General features: G+C 49.3%; 1 protein-coding gene across 1 annotated transcript in view; it reads left to right on the plus strand.

Moving 5' to 3' along the window:
* DDX17 (DEAD-box helicase 17) overlaps positions 1-25,074 on the plus strand; it is a 195,429-nt gene that overhangs the window by 136,138 nt on the left and 34,217 nt on the right. Inside the window, exon 10 of the mRNA XM_029590213.1 lies at positions 13,975-14,036. Coding sequence (XP_029446073.1) covers positions 13,975-14,036 — 62 coding nt within the window. The remainder of the gene's footprint in view (positions 1-13,974; positions 14,037-25,074) is intronic.

A 25,074-nucleotide genomic window follows, 5' to 3' on the forward strand; every position in this document is an offset into this window, starting at 1 on the left:
TTCAGTGACATATGTAAAGCAGCAACATGGAGTTCTCTTCATACCTTTGCAGCTCATTACTGTTTGGACAAACAAGGACGACAAGAATTCAGCCTATGGACAATCTGTCTTAAAGAACTTGTTTCCAGTTTAACCCCAACTCCTTCTACAACTAACCTGCTATGTTCTTCGGCGGACTCATTTCAACAACAGTGCTTCAGTGTTGCTTCACTACAAAATGACTCAGCCTCTAGCTTGCTAATCACCCATATGTGAGGACTAGCATCCTGCTTGTCCTGGGATAAAGCAAAATTGCTTACCTTGTAATAGGTGTTATCCCAGGACAGCAGGATGTAGTCCTTACGAAACCCACCCGCCACCCCGCGGAGTTGGGTCTCATACCTTTTATTATTTTATTTTTTGCTAAAGCTTATTGCTACCTACGAGACTGGAGTGAGACCCCTGTGGCAGAGAATATCATGGCATGCTGGGCCATCTCAGTAGCCTCAGGCTGCCAGTCAAAAGTTTCTAGAAACTTTGACAGAAGTTTTTCCCGCAATAGGGCTCCGCCAGTGACATCACCCATATGTGAGGACTACATCCTGCTGTCCTGGGATAACACCTATTACGCTTGGCCCCTGTCACCATGGATTCTCGGCTAGTCAAGAGGCCTGAACTGTTGAGAAGCTCTTCAGGCTGATTTTTTGGTGTCAGATGTTAAACAGATCCGGGCCTAAACGCGCTGAAGATGCAGGCAGGCGGTTCTTTTCTTATGTGCATAGGTGTGTGCACCATAACCGCTCACCAGGTGGTGTTCCGCTGTTGTAGCTTCCTCCAGCAGTTCCTTGCTGCAGTATCCCAACATCTCCCAATGTCTGACTGACTTTAAACAAACGTGAGTCCACCTGCACTTGGTTGTAAGCAAAATTGGTCCTGGAAACAAACTCCAGCCTGGTTCTGCCTGCTGCCTACACCCTGGCCTACAGCATCAGTGGCCAACACAGGTCCAAGAGTCTGGCCTTCTCCAGGACCAACACTTCTTCACGCTCGAACTCTCCGGCTGTGCCTGTTTCAGCGCCACAACCCACAATAGGATTTTAAACTCCGGCCCTAATGCTGGGCTCGGCCCTGGCCCAATAATCTCTCCAAAATAAAGTTCAGTTCTAGCCCCACTGCTTGCAATGGCCAAGCCCTTGAGTGCAGTTCCCTGAAGCTAAGCCTGCTTTCAGGAGTTTTAATTCAATCACAGTCCCAGCAGTGCCCTTCCCTTCCCCAGCTCAGTTGGTTCTCTAGAGCTGAGGCAGATTGCCTCCTCACCTTCAGTAGGAAAGTTCAAAAGCTGAAGAGAACATGTTCCAAACAAACACACCTACCTCAGCGTTTTCCTACTTCACCCCAAAAAATCCACCAGGGCTTACTGCTGTCATTAGGTATGAGTTGCTTCCTCCTCCTGCCACTCCCACCGGTCTTGTCTGTGTAGCTGCTTCCCTTTAATCAGCCTCACCTGGGTCCTGGCCTGGCTCAAATCCCTCTTCCTTCAGCCCCTTTGCCCTCTGGGAGTTTGTCTTCCCCTCCCCCGGCTGAGCTTCTATCTAACTCTCAGCCCTCATCAGTATTCCATTCCATTGTAGCTGTTGCAATGGGATGTATCTCCCATTACAGCACGCGTTCTCACCGTATGGTGGTTGCATGTGCTGGTGCCTATGCATGTAAGGCCACAGCCTAGTTTAAGCATAAACGTCTGCGACCTAGACTTGTGCGCTTAAGACTGCAATCTAAATTTGAGTGCACATTTGCGCAGCTACTTGTGTATGTACTACCATGGCTTATATGAGCGCGTATTTGCACATATACTTGTGTGCATACAACCGCGGCCTAGCCTTGAGCGCGTATTTGCATGCTTCCTGGAGGGGTGTGCGTGTATGCCCAGGTGGCATTGGTGTGCGCACAGGAGGCCGCCTGGAGCCAAAGTTCAGGAGAACTAGGTGCCAGGGACGAACAGTTACCAAACGCCTTGCTGTCTGTGAGGCTTGCCGTCTGATTGCAATTCAGTCCTCACTCTCTCTCCATTTGTGTCAATGCTGTTTAGATGCTCAAAGCGATTTGACTACTACAGCTTTTGCCCATGTTGGGACATCCCTTCGGTCTATGGTGTCTCTGGAGGGGGAGTGGAGTGGGAGGCAAGGCAATGGTCAGTTCTCCCTTGTTCCCAAGGGCACAAGCTTCCCCGAGAAAGGTTGGAGAGAGCAAGGTTTGGCCTATGGACTCTGGTATAGATCCATCCTCCTCCTCCTCCTGGGTGGAATGTTTCCAGAGCCTGCAGACCTTTTTGCAGGGGTTCCCAGCGAAGGCGAAGCATCCTACTATGTAGGGATCACGTGCTTGGGCCTCCCATTTGTCAGTCATGGCAGGAAACATGCCGCAGGGAGACTGTCCCTGGTAATGTTCAAGGGGGTGTGGATCATAATTCATTGGAGGAGTCCGATGGGGAATTGGTTATGTCACTTCTAGAAGAGGGAGAAATTGCATGTGATTGAGAGCCACTTTGGACTCTGCTCAGATTCTTTTTATTTTCACAGAGATGTCTTGCTAAGTTTGTTGGCTCAGACTCTGAACACGCTTGGCGTGGCCCGCGTCTGTTGGTTCAGACCCTGAACATGCTTAGTGTGCTGGAGGTCATTTTTAAGTTAAGCATCCTGTTTCTTCTCCCCCCTGTATCCAATTCAAGAGATATTGGATTTAAAGAAAGTAAATGCAGCTCTCAAGTTTCCCCGTTTCCACATGGAAACTCTGAGGTCCAACTCTGAGTTCCCTCCTAGTGGTGGCACACAAGAGAGTTCTTGGCACCTCTCGAATTGATAAAAGCATATCTGCACATAGCCATCAGGCCAGAGCACCAGAGATTCCTGAGGTTCATGGACCTAACAGAACATTTTTGTTTTCGAACCCTTCCCTTCGCCTGATGATGGCTCCACATACCTTAGCAGTTTCCAGGAGCTGTTTGATGTCCGAGCTTCAAGAGCATCTGTTTTCTCCAAGACACTGGACCTCTGCTGAATGTCTTCACTGAGAGAATGAATGTGGCCATTATGACTCTTGGGGAGTGGGACTCCAGGAAATCACAACTGCTTGACCGGTGACGAGAGTGACCGCTCAGGTCTTGTCCCTCTGACCATTGACTACCTGTTTGGGGAGCTGCTGATTGCTCAGAGAGGACCTTTCGTCCAATCTTGGACCTGAAAAAGGTAAACATGGCTCTCAGAGTTCCTCATTTTCGAATGGAGACTCTGTGATCAGTCATTGCAGCGGTGTGCAAAGGGGAGTTTGCTCAGGAAGCTATCTGGATTTGACCAAGGCAAACTTGCACATAGTAATTCATCTGGACCGTAAAAGGTTCCTGAGGTTCATGATCCTCGGGACACACTTTCAATTTTGTGCTTTTCCGTTCGGATTGGCGATTGCTCCAAGGACATTCACCAGGGTGATGGTTGTGGTGGCGGCGGCTCTCAGAAAGGAGGGCATCCTACTTAACCCGAATCTGGACGATTGGCTTATTCGAGCAAAGTCAGAGGTCCTTTGCAGGCAGACAATGGTGTTGGTGCTACAGTGGTTGAGAACCCTGGGTTGGGTAGTGAATCTGTCCAAAAGTCATCTTTCCCCTACTCAGGTGTTGAGTTCTTGGGGGTACATTTCAACACCAAGATTGGGAAGGTGTTTCTCACCAGGGAACGCATTTGCAAGTTTCAGAGGCAAATTCACAGTTTGTTAGAGAGAGCAGTACCCAGGGTCTGGGATTACTTGCAGGTTCTCAGTTCCAATGCTTCAACTTTGGAGCTGGTGCCTTGGGCGTTGCTCACATGAGGCCTCTGCAGTCGGCATTGCTCTTCCTGTGGAATCTGTTGTCAGAGCAGTTTCATCTGCTACTACCTCATTGGCATGTTCTTATGTTCTTCTTAATAGACAATGTGCAGGCGGATTTTCTCAGTCATCAATAGCTGAATCCCAGGGAGTGCGAGTTGTCGGAGGAAGCGATGCATCTTACCCATTGCAGATGGGGCAAGCCCCACATGGACTTGATGGCATCTCGCAGAAAAGAAAATGATTCCTTACCTGCTAATTTTCGTTCCTGTAGTACCAAGGATCAGTCCAGACAGTGGGGTTATTTCCCCCTTCCAGCAGATGGGAGTCAGATAGAACTTTGAAGGATGCTTCCTTATAAGGTAGTGCACCCTTTACTAATCCTCAGTATGGAGTATATCAAAGCAAAGAGGAAAACCAGGATGGATCAAGAACAATAGAATTAAGTAACAAATAACAGTGTGCAATAAGCACAAAACAGTGTCAAACAACAAACTTGCAGAATGAACCATTAACCAGCCAAAGGAAAAAGGCGCTGAAGAACAATTTGAGCAGAAAGGCAATCCCAAACCCAATAAACAGTCAGGGAGGGAGTCTGGACTGATCCTTGGTACTACAGGAACGAAAATTAGCAGGTAAGGAATAATTTTTCTTTTCCCTGTACGTACCAGGATCAGTCTAGACAGTGGGATGTACCAAAGCTTCCCTACGTAGGGTGGGCCCCGGAAAGCCCTGCTCGAATGACCCTAGAGTCAAAGGAGCCAAAAGTAGGCGACTGTATGTGTAGACAATAATGACGAGCAAAGGTATGTAACTATTTCCAAGTTGCTGCTCAACAAATCTCCTGGAATGAAACAGATTGCATCTCCGCCCAGGAAGCAGCCTGAGCTCAAAGAGAATGGGGCTTGACACCCGCTAGAGGTTGTCGACCCGCCCCAATGTAGGCCACCGAGATCGCCTCCTTCAGCCAGCGAGCAATGGTAGTTTTCGACGCCTTGGCCCCCTTCTTCGGACCATGCCAGAGAACAAAAAGATGGTCCGACAAGTGAAAATCATTAGTGACTTCCAGATAGCGAATGAGGATACGCTTGACATTTAGCTTGCGTAGATCCGCCGAATCGTCCGCTGAGAAGGACAGAAGCTCTACAGTCTGATTCAAGTGGAACTTGGAAACCACTATGGGCAGAAAAGCAGGCACAGTGCGCAAGGAAACTCCCGAATCGTAAAACGAAGGTAGGGCTCTCTGCAAGAGAGTGCTTGAAGCTCTGAGATTCTGCGGGCAGAACAGATAGCTACCAGGAAAACAGTCATGAGAGTGATATCCTTGAGGGTCGTGGAACGCATGGGTTCAAAGGGTGGCCCGACCAAGATTCGGAGAACGAGATTGAGTCTCCACAAAGGATAAAGAGCGTGGACCGGGGGTTTCACGTGCTTCACCCCCCTGAGGAATCTGATGATATCCGGGTGAGAGGAAAGGGAAGTTCCCTCTTGTTGATGAAGTAGAGAGCCTAGGGCGAAGACGTGCACGCTCAGCGAGTTGTAGGCCAGACCCTTATCCAGTCCCTGTTGAAGAAAAGATAGGATCTGAGCCACCGAGGCAGTCCGTGGCGACACAGGTATGGAGGCACACCAGTTCTCAAAAACCTTCCATACCCTGACATAGGAGATGGATGCAGTCGTCTTTCTAGCCTTGAGGAGGGTTGAGATAACGGCCTCTGGGTATCCACGCCGTCTCAGCCAGCGCCTCTCAAAAGCCAGGCCGCAAGACACAAGTGATCGGCCTGGGCGAAAGATACCGGACCCTGATGCAGCAAGCGTGGAAGGTGACCCAGACGAAGAAGTCCGCCCACTTCGAGGTTGATCAAGTCTGCAAACCACAGGCGACGGGGCCATTCCGGTGCCACCAGAATTACCGGGCCCTGGTGGGATTCTATTCTCCGGAACACGTTGCCCACCAGAGGCCAAGGAGGAAACACGTAGAGGAGCACATGACGGGGCCAGGGGAGGACTAAGGCATCCACTCCCTCTGCGCCATACTCTCTTCTGCGACTGAAGAACTGAGCTGCCTTGGCATTCCAGGAGGTTGCCATTAGGTCCAGGTAGGGGGTCCCCCCCTCTGTGGAACAGGAGATTCACCGCCTCCTCTGAGAGTTCCCACTCTCCGGGATGCAGGCAGCTGTTTGATCTAAAAAGCAAGTTTATTTAAGAGAAAGACAGAGACAAAGAAAAGCGGAACAAGAAAATGAGGAAGTTGTTGTTCCACGGCGAAGCAGGCAAGTTACAACGGGGTTTTCAGTGGTGCTTCTCAGCGTGGAGCTGTGTGTCCGTGACTTTTAAACTTTTTGCAATGTCCAATAGGAATGTTCTGACATGCATCCTGGGTGTGTTTTCTACTTCCGGTGACCAATGGGGATCGTTGCTTTTAGTTCAATCAGGTACTGTCTCTGGGGAGTTGGCTTCTTCCTGGTGCTGGACTTGTCAAAGCACATGGTAGACGAAGAGCTTGCCAAAGCACATGGTGGCAGAATAGGTTGCCAATAAGTTCAGGAAATACAATATACTGTCCAGCCATGTACAATGTTGACTAAGAAAGTCGGCTTGAACGTTGTCTACGCCTGCGGTGTGGGAACCCGCTAGGCGGGAGAGGTGAGTCTCCGCCCACGCCATTAACCTGTCTGTCTCCCGAGAGACATGCTGGCTCCTCGTGCCCTCTTGGCGATTGATGTAAGCCACAGTGGTCGCATTGTCTGAGAGTGTTCGGACTGCGCGACGGACGAGAGGTAGGAAGCATTTCAATGCCAGATGCACTGCTCTGGTCTCCAAGCGATTGATCGGCCAAGTTGCTTGGGATGGTGTCCACTTCCCTTGCATAGAACTCATCTGACACACCGCTCCCCAGCCAGAGAGATTGGCGTCCGTCGTGACGGTTACCAATTTCGGGATGTCCAAAGGAACACCCTGGAGAAGATGAGTCAGGTTGAGAGACTGTCCTTGGCTCCCTGCGGGAGAGGGAGGATGGCTTGGAAGGTCCTGAGACACCAGCTTCCAGCGGGAGAGCAAGGCGCGCTGTAAGGGACGCATATGCGCAAATGCCCAGGGGACCGGATCGATGGTGGAAGTCATGGATCCCAGGACCTGGAGGTAATCCCACGCCGTTGGAAGCGAGAGACCGATGAATCGTCGTATCTAAGCTATGAGTGTATAAGCCCTGTCCGGGGGCAGGGACACCTTGCCCAGCGCTATGTCGAAATGCGCCCCCAGGAAGTCCAGAGATTGAGATGGAGAAAGACTGCTCTTGGCGAAGTTGACCACCCAACCAAGGGAGTGAAGAAGCGTCAACACCTTGTTGACCATCTGGTGGCACTGGGCTGAGGACTTTGCCCGAATGAGCCAGACATCCAGGTATGGGTGCACCAAGACTCCCTCCCTCCGGAGAGCGGTAGCTACTACTATTATCACCTTCGTGAAGGTTCGAGGAGCGGTCGCAAGACCAAAGGGTAGAGCCTGGAACTGGAAAAGTTGTCCCAGAATCTTGAATCGCAGAAAACGCTGATGTGCCTGGAGGATGGGAATGTGTAGATAAGCTTCTGTCAGATCCAGGGAGGCCAAAACTTCTCCGGAGTGCACCGCCGCTATCACGGAGCACAAGGTTTCCATCTGAAAGTGGGGAATCTTGAGGGCCCTGTTGACCATCTTGAGATCCAAGATCGGGCGGAAGGAACCTTCCTTCTTGGGGACTACGAAGGAAGCCGTGACTTAGAATATCCAGGACCCACTGATCTGACGTGATGTTGACCCACTCCTCGTAGAAAAGGGAGACACGTCCCCCTATCCTGGGGATTGGGGTGTGGGCCGGCATAGCTTCATTGTAAAGGCTTGGAGGACATCCTTGGGCCAGACCAGAGCAGGGCTGTCTTTGGGCACGAAAGGACTGAGTCCAGGATTGAGATCGAGAGGACGGCTGATGAGAGGCTGTAGTCCTTGCCTGGCAGAAACGACGTTGATTTCTGAATCGGCTTCTAGTGGAATTGAACGACCTAGAAGAACGAGGGCGATCCTCTGGCAGTTTGTGTACCTTATTCTCTCCAAGGGACTTGATAATCTGGTCCAGATCCTCCCCAAATAGTAGCTTACCCTTGAAGGGTAGGGATCCCAGCTGCAACTTGGAAGAAGAATCCGCCAACCAGCTGCGGAGCCAGAGGAGGCGTCTAGCCAAGACTGCAGAAACCATAGATCTGGCCAAGACTCTCAGAATGTCATATAGAGTGTCTGCTCCATATGCTATGAAGGCCTCTAGGTGGTCTGCCTGAAGTGCTTCCTCAGGAGGCAACTCCTGGGAGCTGAGCAGCTGTTGAAGCCAGCGGAGGCCTGCATGCTGAACGAAGGAACAACAAATGGCTGCGCGGACACCTCAAATACTCTCTTAAGATAAACTTCCAGCTTTCGATCCTGAAGATCTCGCAAGGCTGCACCACCCATTATTTATTTTATTTATTTATTTCTTTTATATACCGACGTTCGATCGAGATATCACATCGGTTTCCAGATAACTAAAAGAATAGGGTAGTAACAGCCCTATTTTACATTATAACATTGTAATAAATATAATAAATTATAACATTGTAATAAAATATAACGAATTGTAACAGAAATAACAGGATTACATGGAACATTTGATATAGTATATAACATATGTACATAAATGACTTGTTGATGAGGATATTTTAAGGTTAAGGTTGGCAAGGAGGGTTGAAAGGGGGGGAGGGGGGGGGGATAGGTGGGAGGAAGGTGGTGCAAGGGAGGGAAGATGGTGGTGCGAGATGCTTGTGTAGGGGGCGTGGTGTGTTGCAGTTGCATTTGGGCAGGTTACGTGTCAGGTGGGAAAGCTTTTAGGAACAGCCATGTTTTGAGGTGTTTTTGAAGACTTGCAATGAAGGTTCATTTCTGAGACAGGTGGGGAGGGAGTTCCATAAGGTGGGGCCCGCTATTGTTATGGCTCGTTTGCGGGTGACGTTGAGGTGTGCAGATTTGAGATTGGGTACGGCTAGAAGGCCAGTGTTGGTGGATCTGAGAGTTCTTTGAGTGTAGGGTAAGGTTGTATTCCGTTGTTTAGCCAGTTCATATTGTTGTTGTTTATTTTTTTGTGCATGAGGGTGAGGGTTTTATACTGGATTCTTTGTGTAATGGGTAGCCAGTGGAGTTCTTTGAGAGTGGGTGTGATGTGGGAGGATTTTTTGTTGTTAGAGATGATTCTGGCGGCAGCGTTCTGTAGCACTTGGAGGGGTTTGATGTGGGTTTCTGGTAGGCCAAGGAGGAGGGAGTTGCAGTAGTCAAGTTTTGTGAAGATAATTGATTGAAGGACTGTTCGGAAATCGTGCTCTTGGAGAAGGGGTTTGAGTTTTTTTAGTGTCTGGAGTTTGAAGAATCCATCCTTGATTGTATTGGAGATGTGTCGTTTAAAGTTGAGTTGGCTGTCGATTGTTACGCCTAGGTTTCTTGTGGACGGCGTGGGTGAGATTTGTGGCACTCCCGGGTTGGTTGAGCTTCCTGGGTGGTCGGAGGGGGTGCACTTGAGTGGATGAGAGGGACGGTCATCGTGGATGTGAATGATTTCTGTTTTGGCTTGGTTGAGGCATAGTGATAATTGAGATAGCAAGTGGGATAGATTTGAGCTGAGTTTGTTCCATTTTTCCATGGTTAGTTGGATGGACTTGTTTATGGGGAGTAATATTTGTATGTCGTCTGCATAGATGAAGTAGGTGAGGTTTGCCTCTGAAAGGTATTTGCATAGTGGGATGAGGTAAATGTTAAATAGGGTTGAGGATAGTGAAGAACCTTGTGGGACTCCATGAGTGAGGGGCACTTGAGAGGATTCAGATGAGTTCGTTTTGACGATGTAGGATCTGTTTGAGAGGTAGGAGTTGAACCATTTGATTGTGGTGTCTTGGAGACCAATTTCTTTAAGTCTGGTGAGGAGAGTTCTGTGATTGATGGTGTCAAAGGCGGCGGATATATCAAGAAGTATCAGGAGGAAAGATTTGCCTTTGTCGCGGCCTCTGAGGATGGTATCAGTGAGAGAGAGGAGGAGGGTTTCAGTGCTGAAGAATTTTCTGAAACCATGTTGTGCAGGCTGTAGAACATTATAGGTTTCAAGGTGTTCTGTGAGTTGATTGACTGTTTTTTCGATGATTTTTGCTAGGAATGGGAGGTTGGAGACTGGTCTGTAATTTGCTGGGTCGGATTTGTCGAGTTGAGGTTTTTTGATGATAGGTTTGATGATGGCGTTTTTGAGTTTTTCTGGGAAGATTCCTTGTTCTAGGGATAAGTTAATGATGTAGGTTATTGGTTTGACAATAATCTCTCTGAGTTTTAGGGTTTTGATGGGGATGGGGTCTAGAGGGTGGGATGCAGGGTTGGTTTTTCTGATGATAGGCTCGATTTCTGTGGAAGCAACGGGTGTGAATTGTGACCATGTGTGGATGGGAGGGGGGATGTCAACTGGGTCGTTGTAGTTTTGGGGAATCTTGGCGATGATGTTGTTAACTTTGTCCTTGAAGAATTGTGCTAGTTTTTCACTTGAGATGTTGCTGGAGTTTGGCGTATTGTCAATTTGGATGGGGTTGGTTAGGTCTTTGACATAGGCGAAGAGGGTCCTCGGGTTATATTGGTAATCATGTATTCTTGATGTGTAGAAATTGCGCTTTGCTGTGTTGAGGTCTGTTGTATAGTTATGTAGTAGTGTTCTGAATTACTGGAATGGTAGTTCTTTTCGTCACCGCTGAGACCGCAGAATCTACTTTGGGAACCTTAAGGAGCTCCAGGAAATCATCCGGGAGAGGATATAGCTTATCCATGGCTCTGCTAACCTTGAGGGAGGTCTCCGGAGAATCCCATTCCCTGGATAACAGTTGAAGGAAAGTGGGATGGGAAGGAAAGGAAAGGACCTACATGGCGGACGTAGACCAGCCAGAAGGGGGTCCCCTTTCTTCGCTGGTGGATTAGGCTCAGACGGGTCCTGAGGAGCCTCAATGTCCAATTCCTGTAGGATATGTGGAATGAGGGGGACCAGCCCATCCCTCTGGAAGATCTAGGATTCTAGGATCATCCCCTTCCAATTGAGCCGTAGTTGAAGATTCATCCAGATCCGGGTCCTACTGAGGAACAGACACCCCACCCCCCTACCCCCCATGCAGAGGGGTGAACCAAACGGACCCTCGGATCGCTTGAGGTGGTTGGAGGCACCCCTGTTCCCGGGACCGCTGACCCTTGGGCACTCCCTAAGACCTCAGTGGAAACAGCCATTCTGGATACCTTAGGAGGAGGAGGTCCCGCCAGAAATTCCTGGTGCTGGCCCATTCTGGCCAGGTAAGCATTGTGAAGCAGGAGAACAAAATCCGTGGAAAACTGAGGTGGCCCCGATGGAGGAAGAGTGGGAAGATCCCCTGACAGAGGAAAAGGCTTCAGAGGTGGAACGGGTGTCAAAACCGGCGGCTGAAATGAGATAGGCATGTCCTGCTCTTCTCCTGTTAGCGCAGGGGCAGCCGAGTCTGGAGACAAAATGGCCGATGTTCCCGCGGTCAGCGGGATTGGGGTCGGCCCCTGTCCATCGAGGCGTGCCAGAAGACGAGAACCAGAGCGGCCCGGCGGCTGAGAGGGTCCCTCCCCACCAGGGAGGCAAGCTGTGCAATTTCCCTTGTAGGAGAGCCTCCAACCGGGGTCTCCACAAGTGCAGCACCTGGACGAACGAGGCATGGGGATCCCCGACGGATCTGCGAGGGAACCAGCTGATTTCAACGCGAGAAACAGGCAGGGTTTAAAGCTGCGGGAAGCAGGAAAAACCTCCGCTTCAGCCTGTTCTTCCTCACGTTCACCAGGTTCGTGGCTGTAAGAAGCGGGTAATAGCCTCCGCTTCAGCCCTGCTCTCTCTCTATTCCTCAGCAAGCCACAGATAGAGGCACAGAGGAATAGCGCCTCTCTGTGCCGGCTTCCCCGAGGAAAACTGCGTCTCAAGGGCAGCGGGTCTGATAGCAGCCACAGGGGGAAGAGGTTGGCACCACCGACTTGCACCCCGGAGAGAGGAAGAGAGGAAATACCCTGTCAAAAAGGAAAAAAAAAAAAACTTACCCCGACAACAAAGATGAGAGGGGCTGGGGAGAGCTGCAAAAAGTACTGCCTGCAAGCTTAGCATGCTCCCACTAAAACAAGAGCAGAGGTCACAGGAGAGCTCTCCAAATAATTCCCTCAGAAATTCAAAATTCAAAAGATTTTTTTTTTTTTTTTAAATCAGACTTGATCCATCCAAAAGAAAGGAAAGCTGAGGAAAATAGAGAAAATTCCTAAAATAGCTTTCTAGTCATCTCAGTGGGGAACGAAAGCCACCACTGTCATCTGCTGGAGTCAAGAGAATACTGAGGATTAGTAGAGGGTGCACTACCTTATAAGGAAGCATCCTTCAAAATTCTATCTGACTCCATCTGCTGGAAGGGGGAGATAACCCCACTGTCTGGACTGATCCTGGTACGTACAGGGAACAGAAGGCGTCAATGCCTTGGTGCTGCCATGACCACAAAGTGTTCTCCTGTACATGTTTCTGCCGTGGCTGCTGGTGGGCAAAGTATTGTGACAAATAGAAATTCACTTGGGAGAAGTGATTCTAGTGGCACCGGAGTGGCCTCAGCAGCCATGGTTTATGGATCTGGTCAATCTAGCTGTGGACAGGCAGTTGCGTCTTGCCCATCTAACAAAGCTTCTACACCAGGGTCTTGTATTTTCAGATCAGGTGGCTAGCTCCTGTCTTACAGCTTGGCTTTTGAGAATCACCATTTTCATAAACAAAAAAAAATCAAGATACATAAAGCATCAATTATAATAGTAGAATCATACTAATAAAAATGATTTTGAAACTACTGAAAAATAGAATAACATCTATTAGTCATATATATATTTTTTAATTTCCCAAGCACTAATAAAATATTTCAAAACAGCACACAGATCAAATAACATCCAATAATTAAAACAAATAAGGATTAAAAAAAAACCCTGCTGTCATACCTGGGAACTCTTTATTTCCAGTCACTCTGAAATTGTCGAGGATTAGGGGGCTAGTGGGACAAGCAAACTTTATCCTCTCTTTCACAGACACTCGCATGTTCATTCTCTCTCACACATACATACATGTTCTCATACACACCCACACACTCTCATACACAGGTTCTAAGACCCTCTCCCCACCACCAGGTACACACAAGCTCTTACTCATACACACACAAGTTCTCACCCACATGACCCTCAGGCATGCACCCATTCATTCTCATACACACAGACCCTAGGCAGACACTCATTCATTCTTACACAAAGACAGACCCCCATGCAGGCACCCATTCATTTTTATACACAGGCAGACCCCAGTCAGGCACTCATTCATTCTCATACAGATGCATGCTCAGGCAGGCACCTGTTCTTCCAAACAGACAACCCCCCCCCCCCCCCCAAGCAGGCACCCATACTCACCCATGCATAGGCAGACGCCCATTCTCTCTCTCTTTATCTTTCTTTCTCTCTTGCTCTCTCCTGCTGCTGCTATCACCACCGCCGCATGGTTGTTGGGGAGGAGCCAGTCACACATTGCTGCTTCTGGAACTGAAGCCTGTTCTGCTTCCTTTGTGCAGGCACGCGTTATTAAAAATTGGCGGGGCTAGCACTTCTTCCATGCTGATCTCATGCATTGCAAGATCAGCATAGAGAAAGTGTTCCTGTCACAATTTCTAGTACCACGGGCCTGCACAGACTGGAAGGGTGTCCTCCTCTGCTCAGCCACTGGTGGGATGAGGTCTGCTGGCAGCTGCATGGCGGTGGGATCAGGTCCATCAGCGGCCACATGCACCTTCCCCTGATACAGCATTCCACTAAGCCCCAGACAGCAGAGATGAGCACTCTTGTCTTTTTGTGCTCACTGCTGCTGGCGGCCTCCTGTAAGCTTGTTTTTCCCCCCCCCCCCCACCCCTGTTTGTGGACCCCTGGATTACATTATGTATCATGGTGATCAGAATGTTAACTAAGGGCACAGCATTTGTATAATTGGTGAAAAGTGGTTTACCATCGTCACTATAGCATTGCACTTTTTTTTCTGTTTGATAGCTGGCCAGCAATGTGTATCCATGGGGACAAGAGTCAACCAGAGAGAGACTGGGTACTTACTGGTGAGTCTATTTACTGTCTATGATTTAGATGTACATAAAAATGTAGACATAATTGCAAAACATACTTCATCTTCATCTGGATAAGCCAGTCCACACCAGTGAATTGTGCACTCCAACAGCAGATGGAGACAGAGACCGACTCCTCATTGATGTCACCCTCGTATAGCTTTGCTCAAGCACCAGCCAGCCAGTTTTTCTCCATCTCCAGCAGGTGGTGGACATGCATCCTTGTGGATTTCAGCCTGCCAGGATTGAGCAGGCCATTTTGACCTCCTGTGATGAAAGCAGTCGCTCCCTCCCTCAATTTGAGACTCTGGAAACTATTTCAAGAGACTGGAAAGGAGTGAGGTGAAGGCTGTGGTCCTAACCCTCCGCCTGATAGGAGAAGAGATCTGGTGGGGTAAGGAGGCCCCGGGATCAGCCCTGCTCCATAGTCCTCTTATTTGTCTGGTCCTCCTTTCTTCCATCTTCTCTCTCCCTGCCATTTTTTGTCTGTTGCCGGTTTTGGCAGAGAAAGTTTAAAAAAAAAAAAAAAACCAACAAAACACGCACATTGGGCAGTACTGGGAGTGGGTGTTGATAAGATTCTTTTCAGGCCGATCAGTCAGGCAGCTGTGATCACAGCCGCGCCGAACCACGCAATCAAGGAGTGCTGTGAGACTACTTTTGGAACCAGCGGAGTTTTAACGGCATTATAGTCACTAGCGGCAAGCTCCCTTTTAAATGGCAGAAACTGCTGGGGCACACAGTGAGACGTGCTTGCTCAGTCTGTTAGGGAAAAGAGAGAGAGTGTGACATGGCATTGGGGAAGCAGTGCGGGAAGAAGTTTCGTATCTGCTCAGCATGCCATATGTGGGTCCTTAGTCCCAGAAGGTCCCTCAATGTGTGTCAAAAGTGTGTTGAGGCCCAGGGAGATGTCTCCACAGGGGAATTCGTCCCTGCAGGGTCTTCAGATGGCTGATCAGTGGGAAGAGTCAAGATTTCCTCTGTTGCTGGAGGATAAGAAGTAGACTCCCTGGTTTTCTCAGATAAAGGGGCAGTTTCGGAGCTCTCAGCATTTTCGCTTCTCCAGAGATTTGAGTAGTCTGAGATCTCGGACATTTGGTATGTCTCAGTCCTTTTGGGCAAGGAAGCCAGGCAAAGATGGCGCCTCTGTCTCCAGAACTCTGTGATCCTCCCAGTGAGTTTCGGGGGTCCATCCTCCAGTGCTAGAGATAGGCGGTTGCCTGTTTTAGTTTTATCGGAGGTGGATTCACATCACTTCTGACCAGTGGGTTTTGGAAGAGGTGCGGGACGGATATGCTTTGGAACTTTGCTGTCCTGTCTCAGATGCTTTTATGGTTTCCTTCTGCAACTCTGTAGAAAAGAAGTCAGCGGTCCAGTCCACCCTGCAATGGTTGATCACCCTGAAGGCCATGGTTTCAGTTCCAAAGGATCAGGAGGTTACTGTGCGCTATTCCATTTACTTCATGGTTCCCAAGAAAGAGGGTTTGCTTCGACCTATTATGGACCTCAAGGGAATTAGTCGAGCCCTCTGGGTTACTCATTTTCAGATGGAAATGTTAAAATCAGTGATCATGGCGGTGCAGAAGGGAGAATTTCTCACTTCCCTGTACGTACTCTGATCAGTCCAGAATGCTGGGTTTTGCCCCCCCTCTAGCAGATGGAGACAGATGTTTTTAAAACAAAGCTCCGCCTTATATAGGAGAGTGCCACCTACAGTCCGGCAGTATAACAGTATTTTTCGCTCCATAAGAGACACTTTTTCCCCCCAAAAGTGGGGGGAAAATGTCTGTACGTCTTATGGAGCGAATATTAAAAAAACAAAAAAAAAACCCTACAACCAATGTTTTGGTTTTTGTCCCCATCCCAACCCTTTAAATTTAATTAACTACAACCCCCTCCCCTCCTGCCCCCCCCCCCCCACAAAGACTTGCCAAAAGTCCCTGGTGGTCCAGCGGGGGTCCGGAGCAATCTCCTGCACTCAGGCCGTCGGCTGCCAGTATTCAAAATGGTGCCGATAGCCTTTCCCCTTACTATGTCACAGGGGCTACCGGTGCCATTGGTCGGCCCCTGTCACATGGTAGAAGCAATGGAATGTGCTCCTACCATGTGACAGGGGCCGACCATTGGCACCGGTAGCCCCTGTGACATAGTAAGGGGAAAGGCTATTGGCGCCATTTTGAATACTGGCAGCCGACGGCCCGAGTGCAGGAGATTGCTCCGGACACCCGCTGGACCACCAGGGACTTTTGGCAAGTCTTGGGGGGGGGGGGGGGCGGTCAGGAGGGTGGGGGGTTGTAGCTAATTAAATTTAAAGGGTTGGGATGGGGACCAAAAAACATTTTATGCCCTACCCTAATTTGCTCCATAAGACGCACAGTCCCTGGGAACAGAGCCGGTTTAGCACACTTTTTTTTTAAAATTTTCCCACTCTGAATCCTAGGTGCATCTTATGGTCAGGTGTGTTTTATGAAGCGAAAAATACGGTACTCTGTGTCCAAGCAGATGGATGTGCAAAACCTACAGTCTGGTCAGGGTATATTATTTTCTGGGATAGTTAGTCAGAATTAGTTAATAGATTTCTTGTCTTAAATTAGTGGATTGGTCTCTTTTTTTAAAAAACAAAAAAACAATTCTGTGGTCAACCTCCCAGAGGGTCGGCAAGTCCTGAGAGGGCCATCCCCTGCTGGTTTTGAGGCAGCTGCCAACAAGGGTTGAGGACCCTATTGTTAGCCTTGGGCAAAGTGGGTGCAATACGGGGAGCCCGGCTCACTCTACCCAGACAGATCAGCATCCTGGACCACTTCAGGCAAGACTAATTTAAAAAAAAAAAGTTTTCATTTTTGCTTTCATTTTGTCGGGCCGTCTCTCTCCTTCTCCCTCTCATCGCGGGTGTGTGTGTGTGTGTGTTTTCCTCCATGTTTTTGGTTGGGGGGGGGGGGGGGGGGGGCTGATTTTTGTAGATTTTTTGTTTGTTGGTTTTATTGCTGGCTCCTCCGATGCCGAGTGTTGCGCATGCAGCTTGGCCCGCGCACGGCTCTCCCGTGTGGGACTGTGCAGAATATTTACCGGGGGGGGGAGAGGGTTTCTCCGGTGCAGAGAAATAAAGAAAGTGCCGAAAACTAAGCCGGCACGAATCTCTTCGGTTGCAGCTGGGGCTGTTCAGCCTGCACCTGATCTTTTTCAGCTAAGGGCGGGAATGGAGGCCATATTGCAAATGTTCCGCTCTGCTACTCAGGCAGCCATGGGGGAGGGGTGTTTTCCTCTTCAGCTGAGGCTCCCTGAGGGCAGGAAATCTGTGCAGCCTGCTTCCCTCACCACGGAGAACAGTCCTAAGGAGACTTCTGAATCCTCCTCTGACTCATCCTTCATTGTTTTCCTGCATAAAGCTTTTAAGGCAAAAACAAACAGGGAAACTGCATTGGGGGGGTAACTTGCCTCTAGGGACTAAGTCCCATGCTCACAAGCGCACTAAGACTCATAAGGATGCGGGTCCAGTCAAGCCTAAGCATCCCCTCTACAGGGGGGTACTGATTCTTCAGCGCAAGATTCAGATCCCGGAGATCCGGATTCTCAACCCCAGATTCTGCATGGAGAGGATTAGGCAGATCCTGATCCACAACAGGCAGAAAGAGGCAGGCCGCAGAGGATGACGACCCTAAGGTGGTACGCCTTTTTCGCAAAGAGGAACTTGTACCACTTATCCCGGCTATTCTCACTGAGCTGGGCATTGACAGCCCTCCTGTGGAATCCAAACTCGGTAAGATGGATCCTGTGTTGTTGGGCCTGAGAGGTCCTGCCACCGCTTTTCCTTTCCATTTCTCGGCTACGGATTTGTTGTTCCTGGAATGGGATACCCCGGATCTCGGGTTGAAAGTCAGTAAGGCTATGGATAAACTGTATCCTTTGCCAGAGGAGGCTTTGGAGATGTTGCGTGTCCCTAAGGTAGACGTGGCAGTTTCTGCTGTCACCTAGAAAACCACGATCCCAGTCACAGAGGAGACAGCGCTCAAGGACCTACAGGACAGGAAGTTGGAGGTGCAACTCAAAAGGATTTTTGAGGTCTCAGCCATGGGAGTTCAGGCATCTATATGCAGTAACTTTACAATGAGAGCGGGACTCCGCTGGGTGCAGCAATTACAAGCCAATGCGGGCTTCTCGGATGAGGAGGCTGCCCAGGCGGGCCATCTAGAATCCTCAGTGGCTTACTGCGCTGATGCCTTCCATGACCTCTTGTGGACGTTGGCAAGGTCTATGGTGTTGGTGGTCTCCGCCCGGAGGCTCTTGTGGTTAAGAAACTGGTTGGCGGACATGTCGTCCAAGGCACAACTGGGATCTCTGCCTTTTAAGGGTAAGCTACTCTTTGGAAAGGTCTTGGAAGATATGATTCAGTCCCTGGGAGATAAAGTTCATCGTTTGCCGGAGGACAGACCTCGCTCTCTAGGTTCCTTCTCGTCTCGGGCCAGATTCAGAGGGAATCGGCAGTATCGACCAGCGAAGGTGCCCAGCTCTTCCTTTCGTCCAGTACCAGCAAAGCAACAGGCCTGGTCCCAGCCGTTTCTGGGCCGAAGATTCGGCAGAACCGGTTCAGCCTTCCCCAGGATCCAAGTCTTCACAATGAAGGGGCACCGGTCCACTCCTCAGTACCGGCGATAGGGGGCAGGCTGTCCCAGTTTTTCGAGGATTGGGCCAAGGTACTACAGACCAGTGGGTACTGACCATGATAAAACAAGGCTAGGCTTTAGATTTTGCACGTCAGCCCCGAGATCGGTTTCTCATCTCTCCCTGCGGGTATGCCACAAAGCGAGCAGAGGTATGGGAGACGTTGCAGCAGCTTCTGCAGTTACGGGCCATCGTCCCAGTTCCTCCAGAGGTACAAAGAAAGGGTCACTACTCCATTTACTTCGTGGTGCCAAAGAAAGAGGGATCCTTTCGGCCCATTCTAGACCCCAAAAGTGTGAACAAATGTCTAAAGGTTCCTCGCTTTCGCATGGAAACCTTGCGGTCGGTCATTGCTTCAGTCAGAAAGGGAGAATTTCTAGCATCGCTGGATCTTTCGGAAGCTTACCTTCATATAGGCATCCGTCCAGACCACCAAAGGTTTCTTCAGTTCTGCATTCTGGGCCAGCATTTTCAGTTTCGGGCTCTACCCTTCGGTCTGGCTACCGCGCCCAGGACATTCATCAAGGTTTTGGGTGGTGGTGGCGGCCCATCTCCGAGGGAAGGTCTACTGGTTTATCCCTACTTGGCCGACTGGCTGATTAGAGCGAAATCGGAAATGCTGGCCAGGGTCGCGATTCACAGAGTGCTACAGCTTCTTCAGTCGCTGGGCTGGGTGGTCAACCTTTCAAAGAGCAGGCTCGTACCCTCTCAGTCCTTGGAATATTTGGGAGCTCTTTTCGACACTCAGAAGGAATGAGTTTTTCTTACCATGGAACACATCTCCAAGTTACAAGACCAGGTGAGGGGCTTGTTACTCAAGAGTATTACCAGGGTCCAGGATTATTTACATGTTCTTGGGTTCATTACTGGTGCCCTGGGCGTTTGCTCATATGCGGCCCTTGCAGTACGCATTACTGTTCCGATGGAACCCAGTATCAGAGCTGTTCTATTTCCCTCTGCCGCTTACAGGGGCGGCGCAGGACATTCTCTCATGGTGGCTGGTGACAGACAATCTATCCCGTGGGGTTCCTCTGGAGGTGCCAGACTGCCAGTTGTCACCACGGACGCCAGTCTCTCCGGCTGGGGAGCAGTGTGCCAGAGGAGATCAGTACAGGGACTGTGGTCTCCCGAGAAATCTCAGTGGTCGATCAATCGGCTGGGGACTCAAGCAGTGAGGTTAGCGTTACAAGCGTTATGCCCTCTTCTGCAAGGGAGAGCAGTCCGGGTGTTGTCGGACAATGCGACCATGGTGGCATACATCAACCTCCAAAGAGGAACCAGGAGCCACCCTGTGGCTGTGGAAGCGTGTCAGTTGATCAGCTGGGCGGAACAACACTTAGTCAGCATTGCGGCGTCTCACATTGCAGGCGTGGACAATGTGCAAGCGGATTTCCTTAGCCGGCACCAATTCAATCCCGGAGAATGGGAGTTGGTGGATGACGCCTTTCAGCATATATGCGTAGCATGGGGCAGGCCCAGCATGGATCTCATGGCAACGTTTCGGAACACCAAGGCTCAGAGGTTCTACTCTCGTCGCCGAGAGACTGGAGCGGAAGGGGTAGATGCCCTGGTACTACCCTGGCCCACTGACGTTCTACTGTACATATTCCTGCCTTGGCCGCTGATCGGTAGGGTATTCCGGATGGAGCATCACCCAGCACCCGTAATTTTAGTAGCGCCGGAATGGCCAAGGCGCCCATGATTTGCGGACCTCCTCAATCTAGCGGTGGCAGGTCCGCTACGGTTTCCAGAGATTCCAGACCTACTTCACCAAGGACCCGTTTGTTTGGAAGAAGTCGATTGCTTCTGTCTAGCGGCATGGCTTTTGAAAGGCGCCATCTATGTCACAAAGGTTATTCTCCAGCAGTGGTATCTACTCTTCTCCGGTCACGTAAGACATCAAGTAATCTCGCATACGTTAATGTGGAAGGTTTTTGAGTCCTGGTGTCTAGAACGAGACGTTTCGCCAATCCGAGCTTTGGTGTTGGAAATTCTGTGTTTTCTTCAAAGTGGGCTGTCCAAGGGCTTATTGTGCAGTTCTTTACGAGTTCAGGTAGCAGCTCTTGGTTGTTTTTTTTTTTTTTTTCCCATTTATAACTTTTATTGGCAGAAAACAAGACAGAAATGCACCAAGTACATAATAAATGCAACCAGAATAGAACAGAAAATACGCATGTACAGCATAACTGAACGCCATTTTATCCAAATATACCCCCTAGAAACCCCCCACCCCTCCCCGTAGAGGTAGCTGATATATAACATACAGACACTTGGTAATCAAAAACATGCCATCACACTGCAAAGTATAGAGAGACCTAGGAAGTGACAAGCCCCATGACAATGCATGCACCTCAAACGATTGGAAGACCCCTTTGAGGCTGTTATCCCAGGGTTGGTACACCGGTTGCGAGGCACGCCAAGCCTGCAGTCGGCCAGCCCCCGCCTTTACTATACAACAGAAATGCATAACCATCGTTCATACTGGCCCCAGACCTTGTGAAAGTTATGGGTCGACGCATTGCGAAATGCTGTAATCTTGCCCAAAGTATGGGTGTTTAGGACCATTGCCTGTACCATTGATAGCGTCGGGACACTGGGATCCTTCCAGCTGCGTGCTATAGCACATCTGGTCGCCGTAACCACAAATTTAATAAAGTTATTATGAAATCTTGATCTGTCTTGGAGCTCCTCATTCAGTAATGCTTGTGCTGGTGTAAGCTGAATACGTGTATTCAGAATCGTTGATATCCACGTCGATATAGATGTCCAAAGTTCTTGGATTTTCGGACATTGCCACCAAAGATGAAAAAAAGTGCCTCGCTCCTGACAAAGTTTCCAGCAATGTCCCTGAGTGTTGGGCGAGTAGCGCTGAATAAGACACGGGGTGACATACCATCGAAAGTATAATTTATATCCATTTTCTATATGCTGGGTTGAGATCAGTCCCTTCCTCAGAAGTAGAAATGTCCGCAGCCAATCCTCCTTAGTCCTATCGCACTGTAGATCCGCCTGCCATGCTTGAATATGAGACGCTGACATAACAAAGTCATCACTTAATAAACAGTATAGATTGGTTATATGTTTGGTAACCAAATGGGCCTGACGACACATACTTTCAAAAGTTGAAATACCCTTTGCCAGGTCAACTGCCACCCTATGTCGAAGGAAAAAGTGTCTAACTTGTAGGTAGCGGAAGAGATCAGCAGGCCCCAACTGGAATTGGCGGCTAAGTGTAGGAAAGGTGGTCAGCCCCCCAGGGGACCAGATGTGCGACCATTGCAATATACCTTTGTCTATCCAAGTTTTGAATGCGGTCGGGGTGCCCGCTGGTCGAAACTCCCCATGGTAAAATAAGTGGGAACTATGGAAAAAACCTTGCCCTCCCACTAAGGTGGTCCTCCAGCGGTCCCAAACGGACATGGTGGCCTGTACGGTCTCCGGTAAAATCAGTCTGGGACACCAAGAGGCTCGAGCCTGCCACAGCAATGCCGTAATAGGGAAGTCACCTAGCAAGGCTTGCTCCAACTGCACCCATGGCTTACGATGTTTAGAATCATGCCACTCTATAGCCGCCTTCAGGTGGGCCGCGCCATGGTAACGGGCAAGATTAGGCACTCCCAACCCTCCCCTATGCCTAGGTACAAACAAGGTTCGCTGTGCGATCCGAGGTCTTTTCCCCTTCCACAAATATTTGTTTAGTCTCTTTTGCCATTTATCCAACAATTGAACAGGAATGACAATGGGTAGAGTCTGTAGTAAATATAGAATCCGGGGCAAGATGTTCATCTTTAGCACTGCAAGTCGTCCCAGCCAGGAAATGTGATACCTATCCCACTCCTCTAGATCTTTATATATTTTTGCCATAAGAGGGGTATAATTTAAGTGGAATAGATCCTTGTCCGTGCCCAGATAGACCCCCAAATACTTTAATTTACGGTTAGCCCACTTAAAGGGGAACTTCAATGTAACTCGGTCCAACAAGGCTGGGGAGCCATTGACGTTTAGCAGTTCCGATTTTTCCCAATTGACAGAGAACCCCGAGACCCTGCTAAAGGCCTCTAATTCATCGGAAACTGCGCTCAGGGATCGAAGGGGGTCAGTAATAGTGAACAAAATATCATCTGCGAAAAGCGACAGTTTCGAGGTAAACTCTCCAACCTGCACCCCAGTGATTAAGGGATTACTGCGTATGCGGTGGGTAAAGGGCTCCAAAAAGAGGGCAAAGAGCAAGGGCGACAGCGGGCATCCCTGTCTGGTACCTCTACCAACCGCAAACGGAGAGGAATACCCCCCATTAATTTTCAAACAAGCAGTGGGTGCTTCATATAGTTTTTGTATCCAATTAATGAACTTGTCCCCCAAATTGTATAAGCGCAGAGTGTGAAACAAAAATGGCCAATGCACGTAGTCAAAGGCCTTTTCGGCGTCGATAGCTAACAGTAGCATGGGAATATTGTGCGAGCGAGCCCACCCCATGGCAGCTACCGTTTTACGGACATTATCCGATGCCATACGGCCCGGGATGAAGCCAGATTGATCAGGATGTACCAATCCAGGTAAGGACACATTTAACCTATGGGCCAATATTTTTGCTAATATTTTCATGTCTAAATTAATTAAAGAAATGGGGCGATAAGAGCCGCAGACCGTGGGATCTCGGCCCGGTTTCGCCAGCAGTGTGACCCCCGCCATATTGTCTACCTGGGATAGCGATACCGGCCCCTGCAACGAGTTATATAGTGAGACCAGCGGAGGCACCAATAAAGTCATGAATTTTTTATAAAATAAAGCAGTGTAGCCATCCAGTCCGGGCGACTTGCCTAGCTTCAGCGATTTAATGGCCCACGTCACTTCCGCTGCAGTTATATCCCGAGCTAGGAATACCTGGGCCTCAGGTGTGACTTGTGGCAGGGGAGTATTGTGAAAATACGCCTCCAACTCCGCTTGGTGGATATCCATTTTAGGGGCATAAAGCTCCGTATAAAAACGGAGAAAGCGCTGCCTAATGTCAGTATTTGAGGTCAGCATCCTCCCATTTTCATCTTTTAATTTTACAATATTAGTCTGGGCATATTGGACCTTCAATTTGCGGGCTAACTGTCGTCCCGCCTTGTTACCCCCTTCATAATATAGCTGCTTACTGCGAGTCAAATTGTGGGCTATTTGGGCCGCTTCCAGATCCGCCAGGCGTTTGCGCAAGGCATCAATTTGCTCCAATAGGCCATCATCCCCTGTAACTAAATGTGTTCTCCCCAACTGTTGCAAACGCGACAGGATATCAACTTTTTCCCGCTGTCTACAGCGCTTGACATAAGCACCCCTGGCAATAAGCTTGCCGCGCAGCACCGCTTTTAAACAGTCCCATAGTACAATTGGGGAAATATTAGGGGTATCATTCAATTGAAAATATTCCTGAATTTCCCCATATAATTGGGTACAAAATTCCTCCTCCTCGAGGAGACTATCATTAAGCCTCCAGTATTTTTGTCCTTTATCGTACCCAGAGAAATGAAAGTCCATAAATACCGGACCATGATCGGACCAGGTGATAGGGCCCAGTGTCGGGTCAATAACCTGGGTACAGCAGCCCTTATCCACTAACAAGTAGTCGATGCGCGAGTAGGTTTTATGCACTTTAGACAAGAATGTATAATTCCTAAATTTGGGGTGCCAAACCCGCCACACATCAACCAGGCCATGATGCCGCAGAAAACGGCGGAAAGCCTGACGGTCAGTCCGTCTAGCCGGAGGATTAGAGTGAGAATTGTCTAGGCGTGGGTCTATAGTCAGATTAAAGTCTCCTCCCAAGAGTATATGGCCCTCCGCCCACAGATCAATAAGCTGCGAAAGGCCGTCCAGATAGGCACCCTGTCCCTCGTTAGGTGCATATGAACTAATTAGGGTATACCTGTCCCCTCCAATGGCAATAACCAGTAAGAGATATCGTCCCTCAGGGTCCGTCCGACATAATAATTCTTCATATATCAGATCTTTATGCATAAGTATTCCCACGCCTAAGTACTTTCGAGCCAGTGGCCTAGCTGCCCAGTACTGCCTAGGAAAACTAGGGTGCTTAAGCAGACGCTCATATCTCTTCTTTAAATGGGTTTCTTGTACAAAGGCGATCTTAGTATGATGGAAGTTCAAATCATCAAACAGAGATTGCCGTTTAAGAGGTGTATTCAGTCCCTTTACATTTAGGGACATAACGTTAAAGGCCGTCATGATTTAATAAAGTCATAGGTGAATATCCCAATGGCTGTCACCTGTGGTCCCTCCCCCTCTACGAAGCTAGTTTGTCTGTAATTCTTTAATATCCAAGCGTCCCCTCTAGCAATATGGCCATAGTAAGTGCTGCCCTCTAACATCCCCT

Source organism: Rhinatrema bivittatum, chromosome 2 (genome assembly GCF_901001135.1).
Source record: "Rhinatrema bivittatum chromosome 2, aRhiBiv1.1, whole genome shotgun sequence".
Classification (NCBI taxonomy): Eukaryota; Metazoa; Chordata; class Amphibia; order Gymnophiona; family Rhinatrematidae; genus Rhinatrema; species Rhinatrema bivittatum.